This window comes from Vicia villosa, unplaced genomic scaffold (assembly GCF_029867415.1).
Source record: "Vicia villosa cultivar HV-30 ecotype Madison, WI unplaced genomic scaffold, Vvil1.0 scaffold8, whole genome shotgun sequence".
Classification (NCBI taxonomy): Eukaryota; Viridiplantae; Streptophyta; class Magnoliopsida; order Fabales; family Fabaceae; genus Vicia; species Vicia villosa.
In genome coordinates this window covers 599550-618177 of record NW_026706811.1, presented here as the reverse complement: position 1 = coordinate 618177, position 18628 = coordinate 599550, and the positions used below count along the sequence as shown (strand labels likewise).

At 31.9% G+C, this 18628-nt stretch overlaps 1 protein-coding gene across 3 annotated transcripts; it reads right to left on the bottom strand.

Moving 5' to 3' along the window:
* Positions 1–1133: 1133 nt before the first annotated feature.
* Positions 1134–5314, bottom strand: LOC131643179 (putative pentatricopeptide repeat-containing protein At1g12700, mitochondrial). 3 transcript variants are annotated; one of them, XR_009296147.1, is made up of 3 exons: positions 3531–5314; positions 2492–2649; positions 1134–2113 (listed from the first exon to the last, which is right to left on the bottom strand). XR_009296147.1 is itself a non-coding variant. In XM_058913333.1 (2 exons), the coding sequence occupies exon 1, from the start codon at positions 5175–5177 to the stop codon at positions 3537–3539; it is 1641 nt and encodes a 546-aa protein (XP_058769316.1). In that variant the 5' UTR covers positions 5178–5314; the 3' UTR covers positions 1134–2113; positions 3531–3536. The 3 variants fall into 3 exon arrangements, 2 of the variants coding, with proteins under 2 accessions (XP_058769316.1, XP_058769315.1); XM_058913333.1 differs by lacking the exon at positions 2492–2649; XM_058913332.1 differs by lacking the exon at positions 1134–2113 and having other exon boundaries at positions 2120–2649.
* Between the last annotated feature and the right edge of the window lie 13314 nt (positions 5315–18628).

Below are 18628 nucleotides of genomic sequence, written 5' to 3'. Positions count from 1 at the left end.
GGCTTACTCCAATTAGAATCAGCTGAAGTATGAGGTTGATAATTATTAGTTTTCCTGGACTGTTAGGCATTTCTCCACAAAATAGTAGAAAAATGGGCTTGTTGCTCTTGGTTAACGACCTACAAAAAAGAGAACACAATAGTAGCAAAAGGCACTTGAATATTCTGCATGTGTTGCAACTTCGATCATAGTCCCACTTTTTCCCAACAGTCTATGCTCTTAGAGCATTGAAAAAAAATAAATGATGGTTGTTCTCATCCTTAATCCCACATATTCCACAAGTAGAAGGACATTTTACTCCTTTATCTTTTATCTTTTAACCGCACTGTAGTAGGAACACAATTCCGACAAAGTCGCCACATAAAGTTTTTAACTCTTGGAGGGATCTTTAAATTCCAAAGTAAATCTCAATTCTCAATTGCTCTGAGGTGAGAGTTGTGTATAGCTTCATTAATTCAAAAATAATAAGAACTCCGCTCGGAATATTTAGGGTTCCCATCAAACTTCCACACAATTTTATCCTCCTAGACCGCCTCAATTAACGGAGTATTTTGGACTGTTTCCGTAATGCCCCCAACTAGAGAATAGATCAAGTTAGGATTCTATTGCCTACTATTTGGACTCATTAAATCCTCAACTTTCAGCCTGGCTATGTCTAAGTTTTTCGGCCACGGATTGATCAAGGAGGTGCCATCGTGTACCGCAACTTTCAGCCTGACTATGTCTGAGTTGTTCGGCCACAAGTTAATCAAGGAGGTGCCATCGTACAACCAATTTTAACCCCAAACTGAAATACTCTCTTGCGAACCAATGCTCCATTTATACTCTCCTCGAACCACAAATTTTTCTTGCGCAAAGTCTTATTTTAATTCACCATGATAATAAATACAATTTAATTACACACAATAGTAATATTAATAAGTTTATAATATATATTCCTTCTAACTTTTTTTTTTCTTTTCATGTAACCCAAAAGAACTCAACGTTTTTGTAAAGTTCACATGATGTGAATAAAAAATAACACTTTTTTATTTTGTAAGAAGGAAATCTAAACAAAAAAAAGCTTTCAAAAACTAAAACTGAAAACCGATATATTTGAATGAACAAAAAATATATTCCTATAATATATAAATCTTATTTAACTAATATTTATATTCACTACACATAGAAATTGAACTATGCTTGGAATTTGGAACCACAACCAAATATTTATAAAGAAGACATATGACACTGGTGTTGTGATATTCTTTGTAAAGGAATCATAAAATTGATTAAACTATAGTATTTGTTTTCTCTATCTCATTTACATATGAAATTCTATATTTACTAGTATGATATTTCACGCTAATTGAAGTTAGATAATTAACAAAGGCATTGATATAAACTCAAAGAATACATACAGTAGGGTACTCGTAAAACTATAACTATGAAGCTGTATATTATTTTCCTGTCACACCAGATTGTATGGTGTAACAATGTTTCAGGTCAAAGCATCATTATCAGCATGGTTAGTTCGACTAAGTGTAATAGTGGTATTGTAATGCAATGTTTTCAGAATTATTTTTTTTCGTTTCAGATCTTTTTGAACTAGTTGTACTCAAATTATTCACAACTGAAGCTCACTATGAAGCTGTAAAAAAATTGAGTAATGAACTGTGTCCGACAGTTTATAGCACAAAAGTCTCGGAGTATCTCCATTCATACACATTCTTGATTCCGACTCTGCATTTGAGCTAACTATGGACTATGTTTATTGTGTCTGATTCAAACTATTGTAGCAAGTGGAAAGCATGAATGAAATTGTAAGGACTACTAAAGTAAGAAAATAAAGCATAGTGTCAAGTAGAAATAGATAGAAGTGATCTCACCGAACCATGCAAAGTTCTTTTCTCTCAAATCATTCGGTAATTCAGAACTGGAAAATGTGACTCCATCATCTGTAAAATCTTGTAAAGCAGCGACATGGTCACTATTTGACAGCACTTTGTACTAAAGAATATTACAGACCAGAAGCAATTGTTCAAATTCTGCCACGCTTTAGCACCGCTATAACTGATATTTAACAAAGCCGCATTGTTGGCCACTTGATGTGGTCTAAAGCTAGCTTCAGGCCCTGCATATATAGTGTATATGTAATTGAATTTAACTAGATATTTTTCACATTGTTTATACTTGGGGATAGAAAATATTCTAAAGAAAAATACAGATTTCATAATTTCCCAGAATGTGATAGAATTAATGGAAGAAACAAATATATAATAGAAAACAAAGAGTATATCATTTCTGATAAGCTTGTGTGTCTGAATCTTCATCAACAAAAGCTCTCGCATCGCACAAATAACACAAAATTCAAAGCCATAAATACAATTCCAACACCCTCGTCATTAGTACATACTAATCAATCAAAACTAAATACTGGTGAATAATCAACTGATCCTGCAGTTCAAATATCCTTGAATGGTGTTGATCGTTTGTTTGATTTGCCACCTACCAGCAGTCCAATTGAGTACAGAGAAATCTATAGTACTAGCAAATAGACTTTGACTGGATTCTCATCCTGATGATTTTGGGTATGATTTGGAAGATGAAGATCTCACATCCAAATCAGGAGAGAATAAATTATGATTTAGATCAAGCAGACTGTAAAACCTGAAAGAAATACAGAAAACAATTTCAAAATTTGAGTATGTTGAGCCTTGCAAAGAACTTTTATTAGTGAATCTATCATAAAGGTACAAAATAGATTTAAAGTTCTTTTTTGCTCTTAAGGTAAAGGATAGATTCAAATTCATTATATTTATATACAAGCTAACATAAGTTATAGGGTGCTGAAAAATAATCAGCTCAAAGGCACTTTAGATATTGACACAGACATCAACAACCAATTAGAACTCTTGGATTTGCAGACAAATATAATTGAAGAATTGGATCCACAAATGGACCTTGCCAAAGGGAAGTTAATGCAAACAAAAATTACAGTGGTTACTTATTAAATTGGTTGTTATATTATTATATAATTTACACTCTGTGTGTATATAAAATTCAAAGTTTCCATCATGTCTTTGTTTTCCCCCTAGTAATATGCAGACTTGTGAACAACCCATTTTGCCAAGATACAGGACTTCTATAGAATTATTGCAACATCTCAAAACTCAACAAATCATAAACATCACAACCATATACAAGGACATAAACATTCAAATCCCTTCTCAGATTGGTTTCTAATCTGACTTACTAAAAATGAACAATGAAAAAAAACATCATTAAAATCAAATGAAGATGATCAAAGTACATTGCAAAGATAAAGGATAACTATGTCACGACAAAAAAGAATCAACTATTGACGGCATTAAAATATCAAAATGAACATAACAACAACACATGACGTTTGATTAAAATTAAAGTGACAGTGAGACGATTGAGCAGCCCACCTTTTGTGTATGTAACTATCAACAAAATATACAATGAAATCATAATAATTACACACTTGTACGCAATATAACCAATTAAATAATGAGAAATTATCTTACCTAGAGTTACTTTACAAGTAGACCTCTAGTAATCATTTCACGAAGAAGTTTCTCTGCCTTTTCATTCTCATTTTTATAAAAGAAAGCACGGATAATAGTTTCATAAGTTATAGCATTAGGAATGATACCAGTGTATTTCATTTTGGAAACCAAGGCCTCTACTTCATCAAACAAGCCCTCTTTACAAAGTCCATTGATCATAATATTATATGTTTGGATATCTAGACTATAACCCTTAATCAAAAGATCCTTAAAAACATCTTGTGCGTTCTTAAGTTGTCCTCCTTTGCATAGTCCATCGAGAAGTATATTGTATGTGCACATATTTGGTTGAATGCCCTTGTCTTTAATTTTCTTGACTAATGCAATAGCTTTGTCAACATGATGGTTTTTGCATAGAGTGTATATTAAAGAATTGTAAGTGAATATATTGGCTGGTTGACCATTATCTTGCATCTCAAGAACAAGTTCCCAAGCATAGGAGATTCTCTCTGATTTGCACAAACCATCAATAAGGGCGTTGTAAGTTATCAAATCAGGAATAATATTGTTGCAACTCATTTCTTTGAAGAGATTGATGGCCTCATCCACCATTTTATTCTTACACAATCCATTGATCATTATATTATAAGAATGAACATCACGAGCAACTCCCATTCGAGCCAGAGTATAGAATATATTTATGGCCATTTTCACTTTATTAACTAGGAAATACCCATCCATTAATGAATTGTATGTAACAACATTAGGTGTTACACCTTCTCTCTTCATCACGGCTAACAGTATCTTAGCTTCTTTCAGATTTCCTTCCTTACAAAGAGCATCAACCAATATATTAAAAGTATAAGCATCTGGGTTGATGTTTTTTGATACCATTTCATCGAACAAGCCAAATGCATCTCTCAATTGACCAACAATGCAAAATCCATATATAAGAGCGGTGAAAGTGACAACATTGGGAGAAATTTTCTTTGCAATCATTTCAAAATATAACTCATAGGCTTCCGTAACAAATTTATCTTTACACAAACTATCAATTATTATGCTGTGCATTTCCACATCCACATTGACCAACTTCCCATCAATTTGTCTCAACATTTTCATGGCGGCTCTTGTTTCCCCCATTTTACACAACCCTTTGATCAACGTACGATAACTAATTCGGTCCAGCCGAAATCCATGTGCAACCACATGGTCATGAAAGTGAAGAGCTTCATGAACCTTTCCGTTAAGACACAAACCTTTGATAAGAGTATTCAAAGTTATGGTATCAGGCTGATAGCCAATTTTGAGAATCTTAGCTAATATAGAAAAGGCAAAACCCATCTGACCAGTGTGGCAATAACAATTGATGAGAGTGTTTAAAGTAATAATACATGGTTTAACTTGGTTGAGTTCCAATTGGTGAAAAAGGGAAATGGCAGTGGCGTAATGATTCTTAGTCCTAGCAAGGAACCCTAAAATCTTATTAAATTGAACAATGGAAGGAGTAGAACGCATTGTTAGCATGCGGTGGAATGAGAAAACGGCATCATCGACATTAAAATTATTGGGAATGAATTGATGAAGAGAGTGAGAGAAAACCCTAAACGGAAAGTGTGAGTGAAAGGAAGATAGAAGATTGGAGTAAGAAACGAACCTCCACATTTCACGATTAACAAAGGAGAACTGGTCTGAGTTCTGGGATTTGCAGTGTCGCGTGGTTATCTCCAAAAGCTATGAAATTGAAAGAACGTTGTGAGAACGGGGAGCTGATTTTAAAAGTGATGGATTGTAGTGGGATTTGATTTGGAACCAAAAATTGATAACCCGTTTTGGCCTAGTAAATACTTATAAATACTTTTTAATCCTTATAAGTACTGTTGTTATTTGTACTTAGTAAAAATAATTCTAAATAACAATAGTATCGAGTAAATTTCTCAACAAAAAAAACTTGTTCGTTCATAAATCATACTATAATAGTAATCAACAACACACCTTAGTTGAATTATAGATCTTCAACGCAAATCAAATCATTATCTGATCTTGATGATTCATCTAACCCAATAAAACAATTTCTATAATTAAAAATAAATAAAATAATGTTAGAATGTTAAAAAAATTGAACAAATAATATTAAACTTAAATCTTAATTTATAACGTAAACATAATATATTTTGCATAATGTTATTATTATTATTGATAGTATAATAAAAAAATTCTATTACTATTATATATTATAAATAAGAACTGATATAAGGATGTTATTATTATAAAAAAAATAACATAATATTAAAAAGAGAAATTCAACAAAATAAAAAGGAAAAAATTCAATTGAGAGCAACAACACACAAATAGCTAGAAGAAAAATGAAACATAAAATAACACAGAAAAATCAAGTCTTTAATAATTCAATAAGGACAATTTTGAAATTAAAAAAAAAATAATAAAGGATAAAATAGGAAAAATAATAAAATTTTGATTAATGATCTTCCCTCCCCTCCAAATTCCCCCAATTTGGAGGGGAGCAAAAAGTGAGTCTAGGAGGGAATTTGCTCCCCTCCCCTCATAAAAATGAACCAAACACACATATTTATAAATAATCCCTCCCCTCCCCTCCATCTACTTCCAACCAAACGGACCCTTAATGTAGAGACGTTGTGAATCAAACCGTGAAATTCAGGGGTTCTTCAATTATGATGCACCTTGGTAACTTGAACATGTTGATTGTTCACTTCTAATAAAAGCGTCATCCTTTATATATTGTGTTAACATTGTTTCTCCTTCAATCCATTTAGTGAAGTAATTCACTTCCACAAGTAAAAATTTTAGTTTTCTAGTGCTAAGGGAAAAGGACCTAAGATGTCTACGCCCCCATTGATAAAACGGTTAAGGCGAGGTTACGAAATACAAGACCTCTGTGGGGATGTGATGTAAGTTTGAGTATTGATGGCATTTATTGCATTATCTTTCTTATCTTCACTTCCTTTTTGTTTGGGGACAATTTCTAATATGTTAGGTATCGCAGTAGGGGCATCATCTAACCTTTGGCGTCTATGGTATCTATGAAGTTGACGACTTTACTTTCTATGTTAGGGGCGAGCAATGTTTCATGTGTGATCATTTTTTTGTGACCCGGCTACTTGGTGTTGGTGAGTTTTGACAAGAGGCTAGTTCTTGAGTTTTCCCTTACAAGAATTGCAAACTCTTGAACCTACTACAAATACCTCATAAGTTGTGCTTCTATCGTCTTTCGTCTGGTAATCACCAACGACTTAACTAGTAACAAGTTAAGAATCACTTTTGGCTTTGAAGTTGGACGAACCCATTTCTCTGGCCAATGCCATTCTTGCAATAAGGGATTCATACTTCACTTGATCATACTAGCTTTGACCTCATATCTTAACGATTGTTGGATCAACATGTCACATGGGCCCTCCATACAACTTCGACCCCACTTCCTTTTAAATTAGATAATTTGTATAATGATATGATTCACACATAGGGAATGTATTCACTAGTTTGAAAGCTGGATTTAATCAACAAATATGCTAGGAATTGGGAGTTAATATTGCCTCTCAAGAGGAAGTGTATGACATATTACGAAAACTCGAAAAACCATGAGACCGTTCTTCCTGCCAAGTTTAGCTTCTTTAGCACTTAGGGTGTGATTGGTGGAGGGAAGAAAGTGTGAAGAAAGAAAGAGGGGAGAGAGAGTGTGAGAAGAGAGAAATATGTGAGAAATATAAAAGAATTAATGTATTGTTTGGTATAGGAGAAAGATAAGAGAAATAATAGAGAAAGAAGTGTGTTAAACTTTTAAAAAGACCATAATATCCCTATCTTAAAAACATATAATTTTATTATATTTAAATTTAATATTTATAGAAAGGTAAATGTAAATTTTATTTTAATTGAATTAAGAAATTAAATTACTATTTTACAGTTGAATTAAATTGTTTGTTTACTTTATTAATTAATTGTTTCAAAAGTATTTAAATTCAATCAATTTAGTTAATTTATTAATTAATACATTTATTACTATAGTTTAATTTTAATATATTAATTATTAATACATGATTGTCACAGTCTTTATTAAATTTTTATAATACAATGTGATTATGAATCAACATAGTAAACTAACACAGTTAGTTTTTCATTGAAATATTATTATTTGGGGTATAATTGAGAAAGACAAAATATTACAGTATTTTGGTCCTTTCTTCGCAGAAGTGGAGAGAAAGGATTTGCATGTGGGGACCACCTTATTTTAATCTCTCTTCTCTATTTCTTTGCAAACCAAACAACAGTGATGTGACACTTCTTCTCATATTCTCTTCTTTCTTACGGTTAGAACCAGTGTCAATGCAAGTCTTTCTATTTTCTAATACCTTAGCTATGCCCCTTTGAAGACCTTGGTCACAAAATAAATTGGTTGTTCATTTGTGTCTAGCTCTTGGATTAGTACGTAGCTTATGGTGTTGTTAATCATAGACGATTATAAGAAAAAAAGTGTAAATTCCCTTAGGCAAATCAGTATCAAGATGTCGTGAAGAAAGTTTTTAATTTGAGGAAGACTTCATTACATTCCTCAGTTCATTCCAATTTTATCCAATGCATGAAAGAAAACGGGAGTAAGGAGATAGTTACCATGCCAGTTGTTGGGCATCTTGGATTGTGGTAGGGCTCCTCATGTTGATAATGGCTTGAAATTTTTAGGTTGACCTATATTATCCTTCTCTTTAGCATAAACCACGTGAGTTTCTCCGCCTGAATCCTAAATGAGCACTTGGTAGGGTTTAGGCACATGTTGTACTTCTTAACATACCTCAATATTTTCTCTAGGTCTTCGTAGTGATTTTTCTCGTCTCGAGGTAACAATTGTGTCATCTATATATACTTTAAGGTTTCACCCTATTTGGTTTGAAACACCACGTCCATTAATCTTTGGTAGGTGACAATGGTGTTCTTGAGACTAAATGGCATCACCTTATAGTAGCAGTTGCAATTGTTTGTCATGAAAGTAATTATAACCGCCTTTAGAGGATTTATCTTGATTTGATTGTATCCTTATTAGGTGTTCATAAAGCTCAACATCTTGTATTACGAGGAACCATTAATTGATCTATCTATGTTAGTAGAGGCTAGGGATCTTTGAGGCATGCTAGGTTGAGATCAGTAAAGTCTACACACATTTTTACTTTCCCTGGTGATTTCTCGATCATCAAGATGTTATCCATCCAAGTGGGATAATTGATTTCATTGATAAATATTTCCTAACTACAAACTGTGAGCGGAAATTTTGACTTCCTTTATGTCTTTTATGGGAATTATTCTATCCTCCGTGTATGCCTCTCTAGGGTCCAAGTCAACAAAGTTAGATCTTCCATGAAAATTAGTTTATCCTTCGTGCATCCCTTGTTTAAGGGGTTAACAAAGCCATAATGTGTGAAGATAAATTGTCATATTCAAAGTTCCATTCACTTGGTCAGCCATAAAGTTTTTCATGAAAGTACAAAACACATTGACATTTGTTCACACATTTTAAGGAAAATGATTTAGTCAAAAGAGATTTAGGTTCAGAAAGTTCCCTCAGAAGAAAATAAGTAGATATGTTCACCAAATAAATCATTATCAAGATGAAGGTTCTAGCAATTCTTGGATTTGACCAAATTTGTTGAAAAGCAATTAAATATCATATAAATTGTCTACTTGAGACTGTCCCTTGGTCTGTTTTGACACACGGTTAGAGTTCTAGATTTTCTAAAGTGGTATCTCATTGATGGTTCGAGTCCCCCGAATTAGGGTCTTCTTTTCCTTCCACCTAATCGGCTTTGGCTAATATGCATAAGGATTTTCCTTATGCACCATGCATAAGCCTACATAAGTCATTGAATCATGTTTTTAATCCAGTATTGAGTATTGAGTATTGAGTATTGAGTGGTGAGTAGTGAGTATTGAGTAATAACAATTGATGTCTAGAATTTGATCCAATGATCCAAGGGTCCATAACAATCTATGCACGGTGCATAGATTTTTATCTATGCACGGTAACTGCACCCCACCTAATCTACGCAAGAAAAATTCAAAGTCAATCCATATGAATAATGAAGCTTCATAGGGTTTTTTGGTCCGAGTGCAGGTATCATAAGTGAGAAAAGAGAAAAAAAACTTGTTTTTGGCACTGCCAATTTTTTCGGCGAGAAGGCACAATCATGCAATGGAGGTGGCAACGAGACAAAGGTTGGTTGTCTGATTAAACTCATATAGAGGCATAGGCGTGAATTTCAAAGGTAAATGAATATGATCATCGATGGCGATAGAAGTGCGGTCCTTAGGCTATTTGGGTTGTTGTTATTATTCCTTGTCCCACAATCAATGTCTTGGTGTGTTTGAACTTTAAATTTTTATATTTTTCACAACGATTAATATAATGAAAACTCACATTAAGAAAAATTGAAACTGAACCACAACCATAGCTAGAAGGGAGCATCAATATAATTTAAAATCAATGATCAGATATGCATTAATGTCATATGTATTTAAACCAGAATCTATCTATTAATTCTTGTATCTTAAAATTTGAGTGTAATCTGAGACATTGAATTTAAATTGTATGGTTATTATTAAAAGTTCTCAGTTCTCATAATAACCAAGGTTCTCATTTGATACGTCCCATATATATATATATATATATATATATATATATATATATATATATATATATATATATATATATATATATATATATATATATATGAGGGTTATATTGACTCCAAGAGTAAGTTATAATGACTTACTCCACATCTTGACCATTAATTCTTTTCAATCTAATGGTTAAAAATAATAAGTCATTAAATGTGGAAAGAGAAAACTATTCTTATTATTTTTAACCATTAGATTGAAAAGAATTAATGGTCAAGATGTGGAATAAATTATTATAGCTTACTCTTGGAGTCAATATAACCCTCCTCATATATATATATATATATATATATATATATATATATATATATATATATATATATATATATATATATATATATATATATATATATATATATATATATATATATATATATATATATATATATATATATATATATATATATATATATATATATATATATATATATATATATATATATATATATATATATAAGGGATATATTTACTCCAAGAGTAAGTGTTGAACACTTACTCCAAATCTTAACCATGGATTTTCATTAATCTAACGGTTTTAATTGATCATTTAATTTAATTATTTTTAGAAATATTTTTTTCTATATAAAACTTTAATTAAAGCCGTTGGATTAATGATAATCAATAGTTAAGATTTGGAGTAAGTGTTGATCACTTACTCTTGGAGTAAATATAACTCTCCTCATATATATATATATATATATATATATATATATATATATATATATATATATATATATATATATATATATATATATATATATATATATATATATATATATATATATATATATATATATATATATATATATATATATATATATATATATATATATATATATATATATATATATATATAGGGGACGGCTCAAGTGAGAACACTTGGTTATTATGAGAAATGAGAACAATGAATCACGACCATTAAATTTTGATTTTGTTGATTTTAATGGACTCGATTGGTTTCTCTTTCTATGATCCTTAGTATTTATTTTAAATCAACATAGAAAGAGAAACCAATCGAGTCCATTAAAATCAACAAAATCAAAATTTAATAGTCGTGGTTCATTGTTCTCATTTCTCATAATTACCAAGTGTTCTCACTTGAGTCGTCCCCTATATATATATATATATATATATATATATATATATATATATATATATATATATATATATATATATATATATTTATATATATATTTTAGCTTTCATTAAATTAATAAATTTATCATTTTTTTAAATTTATTTATTTTTATTGTTTTTATTCAAATTACTCATATTTTTATCATAAATATTATTGAAGCGTTATGACTCTTCGTCCTCCAATTTGATAACCATCATGTAATAAATACTCCCTCTAGCCATAATTATAAGCAAATATTCTCTTTTTAGGTTTATTGAATAATGAATGTATCTGGTCTTTTATGTAGATCATATACATTCATTATTCAATAAATCTAAAAAGAGAATATTTGCTTATAATTCAGGCCAGAGGGAGTATGACAATTAGAATATGACTCTGCTTCCTCTAATTCCGTAGCCAAGCCACAATGTAATGAAGACGTCAATTATAAATCATTCGTTGTACTTTATCTCCTGTATGGGGCTAATGTTGTGTTTGTTTTAAGAGAAATCATGAAGAGAGAGTTAGCAAAGAGAGAAATAGGGGAGAAATGTCCAACTTCTCTTGTCTGGTGTGCAGAGAAGTAGGATAGAGAGACCAGATTTTAGTGGGACTCACACCTTTTTATACTCTTCTCTCATATGAGAAGAAATGTGATAGAAACTTGCTCTTTAATTATTTTTCCAATTATAGCCCTCTTAATCTTTTAAAAATCAATTGTAAAGATTTTGACACCAATATATAATATGAGGAGGGTTATATTTACTCCAAGAGTAAGTAATCAACACTTACTCCACATCTTAACCATTAACTTTTTCAATCTAATGGTTAAAATTAATGAGTAATTAAATATGGAGAGAGAAAATCAATATTCATTAATTTTAACCATTAGATTGACAAGAATTAATGGTCAAGATGGGGAGTAAGTGTTGATAACTTACTCTTGGAGTAAATATAACCCTCCTCATATAATATTTATAAAAAAAATTTTAAGAATAAAATTACTTCAAATATTTTAAGACCAGATTCTAACGTAACAGCATGTTGATAAAAAAATAGATTTAAAAATTAAAATAAAAAGTGACTTAATAATAACAACAATAATTTAAATTAAAATAAGTAAAATTAAATAAATATACAATATATATATAAGTAATATAATTAATTGTAAATTAAAAATTAAAAAATATATTTTTGTATTTTATTATTAATATGGAATGTTTTTAGATATGGGCATTTTTGTCATTTCACAAAATTATTGTAAATCTCTCTTCTCTATTTTTCACTTCTTTCTCTTATTCCAAACCATATATCAAATCTTCTCTATTTCTCACTTGTTTCTCTCTTCTCACACTCTCTCTCACCTCTTTCTCTCTTCCCAACTTCTTCTCTCAACCAAACACACCCTTAAAGTGATGAATTTTTCCAATTTTCAATGTTCATAAGCGCATCTTTGTCAGTTATATGAAAAACCCATTATATTTTACAGAAATTGATGAATTTTTTCAATGTTCATTAGTAAATCCATGCCAGGCACGTGAAGTATTTTACACAGGGAAGGGAAAGCAAGATCAATGAGTGGTGATGAGGTTGTGTTGTGATAACTATTACGGTCTTTGCCAGATAACAAAGATTAAGCTAGATCCACGGATATTCCTTGAGAGGCATTTAAATTAACAAATGTGAAAGATTTAAATTGTCAAAAAAAAACTTTGTAAGTCTCAAGCATATATGAATTTTGGCAGTCTAGATAATTTTTTAAGAATATATAGATGAAAAAGACAAAGGCATTTGGATAACGTTATTAAAATGATTAAAGATAGAGGTGCAGAAAAAGGTAATGTAGAAATTAGAAAGTGTCGAAAAGATGACTATAAATTGTATTTTGATATTGTTAAAATGAGAAATACATTGGAACTAAAGGTACAACACCAGATTACGCATAAAATAATTGTGCGTAATTTGATTTAGCATTCAGCAGTGAATATGAGGGAAGTTCAGGCATTAACAATTTGTTTGGTCCTGTATAGTTGCTGCCTTTTCAGCAAAGGGCCCTGCTATGTCTTGTGTGCTTTTACTCCTTTGTGGTCGGCATTCCGCGAACTTATAGTTGCAGAGGATTCAGTTTGGCTCATGTAGTGGTTTTGTAACTACTGGAGTTTTAAATCGTCCAAGTCCTGGCGGCTGTGGGTCTGCAACATAATTTTGTTTTGTTTCATCATTCAGTTGTGGTGTTAAATGTGGTGTTACTTTTATCCGAGTTTGTCATCGCAGCAGTGTTGTAGCTAGGGGTGGCAAAACGGGCCGGGGCCCGCCGGGCCGCCCGCGTACCCGCCAAAAAATGGCGGGTTGGGTTGGGATTTTAGGCTCGCCGCTCGCCAAAGCCCGCCCCGCCAAAACCCGCCGCCCGCCATACCCGCCCCGCCAAAGCCCGCCGCTCGCCAAAGTCCGCTCCTCCTCCAAAATTCACTCTTTTTTTAGTTAATTCTAGTAATTCAAATTCTTGATGGTTTATTTTATACATTTATTTATAAATATATGTAATATTTTTTAAGTAAATTTGTTAAAAAATTACTTTTATAAAAAATTGTTTTAAAAATTAAGTGAAAAGTTTAATTAAAAGGTAAAAAAAGCCTATTAATCTATTAAAAAAATATAAATAAAAATAGGCGGGTAAGCCCGCCGCCCGCCAACCCGCCATCTTGGCGGGGCGGGCATGACTTTTATGCCCATTTTACTTGGCGGGCATGCCCGCCCCGCTCGTTTTTTGGCGGGCATAAGGCGGGGCGGGCGGCGGGCGGGGCGGGCGGCCCGTTTTGCCACCCCTAGTTGTAGCTGGGTCTTTTCGGCAGAAAGCTCTAGTAACTATTTATGGCGCAATGTCGTGATCTGGTGTTGTACCTTTGATGTGGCTTGTGATGGGGGCTAGATTGTAGGCTCTAATTTTCGTCAGTTTGGTTGTTTCCGCTGATATTTTTTTATCGATGTTTGTTTATAATATAATTGTTATTGTATAATTTATTTATTCAACAATAAAATAAAGTCAAAATATCTTCATAAAATTGTTTTTCATTAGCAATCTTAAAGATTGCATTGAAGAAACAATATGAAGCTTCATAGTTATATGATTACTTCAGACGAATTTTTATTTTCATTATTTTATATACTTTTAGTTTATATGAATGCCTTTTTAATTTGTCCTTAGAAAACTTACAAACTCACTACAAATTTCAGATACAACATTGAGTTTATTAAGCATTCCAATTTTAGAATCTAAAACTCGAAGAACTTAAAGAAAAATGGTATAGAACATGATCCTATTTGAACCTAATATATCTTATGATAGATTCAACTTCATTAGGATGGCATTTTCCCTTTATACTTTACTCTGCACCAAAAAAAGGGAGGGGTGGTACCTGCAAACACTTTGATGTCCAAGTCCATGATTGAATAAGGCATGGAAGAATGATTTTAGATTTTAGAGAGTCTATAATAGTTATATTCTAGGATTTTTGGGAGTTTATAACCTTTTTCTCGTGGAAGATGTCATAATATTACTCATTACTATCTAAGAGCCTCATCTGAACATGTTTCATGATTGAGTGTATTCTCATAGTGGAACTTGATATGTTCCCAAAGTTTTGTGCCTTATATTTCTTAGACAACCTTTTTTCATAGTTGGTCGTATTTGGTGTATTTTCATAGGGGAATTTGATATGTTCCCAAGGTTTTGTGCCCTTTCTTTGTTAGACAACCTTGATATTTTCATCCCTTTTTGTCCGGAAATGATGGAGTTTCTAGAAACTTATTACCTTAGTTGTCTGTTACATGTCGATCTATATATTTTAGCAGTTTGGCTTTTTACTAGATCTAATGTGAGATTATTTTTCTATGAATTTCCATTCTCATTATTATTCCAACTATGCCAATAGTGACGTGTTTTTCTTATACTGGTTGATGCTCGACCCTTAATTTTACATGTTTATAGATTACAGGAATTTGTCTTTGAGCTCTCCTTGCCAATTTCGGTTTCTTCTAGAAGCATTCTTAATTTTCACTGAAGCATTTTTCTTCTTCTTCAACTATTTCACCACTCTACACTAGTAAGTTTTCATCATCTCTTGGTCATTATAATTTTAGTGCATGATAATTGTACTTTGATAGTGGTTATAGGATAGTGTCGTTTTTTTCTTTCTGTCCTCATCTCTTTCATGTGAAGGAGAATGGTGAGGAAATGATATTGCTTTACTCACATCTCACTCTTCTTTCCGTGTGATTAGGTATAATGGTGAAAATTAATGGTCGAGATAGGACCTTCGGCCATCAAAAAATTTTGTCGAGTGTCTTCTTTAATATTGCTAGAGTAGTGACTTAAACTAGTTCCATTTGCTTATAACCAATCAAGAGTTATGTATTAGAGAGAAAAGTCTACGTTAAGTCTGAAGATATGGAGAAGGAAATGAGCGAGGTTTGTCAGTCGAGGGACGTTATGAGCAAAAAAGTGAATACTTGTAAATGGTTCTTTCTACTTTGATATATTTTTTTGAAATAATTGACGACAACAATCAGGAACTCCAGTTTTCCTGGTTTCAAAGGTAAAGAACCTAAAATATCCCTTCCATTCCAAGGAAAAGAAAAAAGGCAACGATAAATTGCTCACTTCTACCAGTGGCACGGTGGACGTCACCGTCACCGTATCTTTGGTATTTATCGCACTTTTGGACGTGTGAGAATTATTAATGTGAGAGACCTTATCATGATCAAAAACTTTTTCCTCACAAATTTCCTTTCCCATAAGTGATTTCAACTTTAAAGGTGTTAAGAAATTTAAGGTGCTTCTAGTAAAAAGTGTTACACTTCATGGACATGGAATAGGTTTAACCTATATGACCAACCAATTTACATCATGATATCGATAGGATACTCATGCAATTATCTACATTCCTAATAACTTTTATTTTCCTTTTACAAAGAATATCTAATTTTTTCATATATACATCATTGTGAAAATAATGTCATAATAATTAACATGGGTATTACCTCTAATTTTTCGTGTATAGATAATTGGATTCTTTCTAGCATTTCTTTGGATATATATTTTTCCTCTAAAATTTCATTGAAGCTTTTATTATGAAAATTTTAAGGTTTTGAAATTTTTACGATGAAGAAGATGCAAATTTTGGTCTTTTGAGAAATTAATGCTCGTAGAGATAAGGATTTAGGGTTGTGGTGGATTTTTGGTTATGGGTGTTATAATGGTGTGGAGGAAATTGAATTTGTAAGAAATTGATATTTTTCTAACATAGCAACTACTTTACTTGTTGTTGTTACTTTACTTATTGGTGTTACTTTACTTGTTGTTGCTACGATAATGATTAGATTCTTGTGGGTTAAGCTAGTAAAAGTAGACCAAAGAGTGATGTCTATTATTTAGAGTATATTTCCTTTGGGTTTTATCTCCACTCTAACAAGCAAGCTTATTGCTTGATTCTATATATTTTGTAGTAGTTTTTAATTAAAAAACCTAACCATTTCCTCCCACAAAAACTTTATGAGCTTCATTGATCTTAACGGGTCTATGACGAAAGAAAACTAACAAGAAAAAATTCACCAAAAATCTTTAAACACCATAAATGGCTTCAAACAGTAGTTCTTTACCTCTACCTCCTATGTTTGTAGGAGAAAACTATCATTTGTGGACTGCAAAAATGAAAGCTTATTTGAGATCTCAAAGTTTATGGAATGTTGTGGAAAATGGAAGCAACCCACCACCTCTTCCAAATAACTCAACAATTGCTCAAATAAAAAATCATAATGAGGAAGTGGAAAAAGAAGGAAAAGAATCACAATGACGTGCACCGTGCCACGAGTAGAAGTGAGCAATTTATCATTGAGACTGCAAGAGAAGTTTGGGACAAGCTGAAGGAAGAGTTTCAAGGGAGTGAAAGAACAAAGAAGATGCAAGTGTTGAACCTGAGAAGAGAGTTTGAAGCACTAAAGATGAAAGAAATCGAAACTGTTAGAGAATTTTCTGACATAATTTCGAAGGTTGTTTCACAAATTAGATTATTCGGAGAGGAACTCAGTGATAAAAGAGTTGTGGAAAAAATTCTTGTGTGTCTTCCAGAGAGGTTTGAAGCAAAAATATCCTCTCTCGAAGAAACTAAAGACTTTTATCAAATCACACTTGCAAAGCTTGTTAATGCTTTGCATGCTACTGAGTAGAGAAGATCTTTAAGGATGAAAGAAAATGTTGAAGGTGCTTTTATGGCTAGCACCAAAGGCAAAAACGAAAGCTACAACATTTTTGGGAAAAAGTCTTTTAGTGAGAAGAGAGGAAAAGGAAAAAGGGAGGAATTCAACAACAAAGGAGGGAGTTGGAAAAAGAAGTTTCCACTTTGTCAACATTGCAAAAAAGATACTCATTTAGAGAAATATTGTTAGTACAAGCGAGGAGTTAAATGTAGAGCTTGCAATCAACTTGGTCATGTGGAAAAGGTTTGCAAAAACAAAGCAAACCAACCGGGACAACAAGCCCAAGTTGTTGAACACCACCAACAAGAGGATTAATTATTCATGGCTTCTTGCAATTTGGTCAATAGTAGCAAAGAAACATGGCTAATAGATAGTGGGTGCACCAATCACATGACACATAATGTTGGAATTTTTAAGGAACTTGATAAGTCATTCTACTCTAAAGTTACTATATGAAATGGAGACCATGTTGATGTCAAATGAAAAGGTGTTGTAACTGATGAAACTCCATCGGGTATCAAATAAATTTCAGGTGTTTTATTTGTACTTGAAATAAATCAAAGTCTTTTAAGTGTGGGACAAATGATGGAAAAGAATTATTCATTGCATTTCAAAGACATGAGATGCACTATTCTATATTCTTCTAAATCTAAGTTAATGACTGTTGAAATGAGAGGTAAAAGTTTTCTAGTAAAATGGAAGCAAACAACCATGCATGCATTTCCAAGTACTGTTCGTGATTCCTACTTGTGGCATAAAAGGTTGAGTCACCTTAGTTACTCAACTTTAAAACAAATGATTTCTCATGATTTGGTTGAAAATTTATCAGTCATTGATGATGATGTTGTTGGCATGTGTGAATTTGGAAAACAAAGTAGATTATTATACCCTGATGAGTCTTATGGTAAAATTACAATAAAAAATAAATAAATTTTAAAATTTCTTCCCTCCCCTCCCATTCCCTTTCATATTTTGAACCGAATATATATATGTAATTAAAATTCCTCCATTCCTTAGGGGTGTGCAAAATATCCAGTTGTGA

Excerpts from the sequence above, each read along its gene's own strand:
- LOC131643179 (XM_058913333.1), bottom strand. The coding sequence starts at position 5,177 with ATGTGGAGGTTCGTTTCTTACTCCAATCTTCTATCTTCCTTTCACTCA.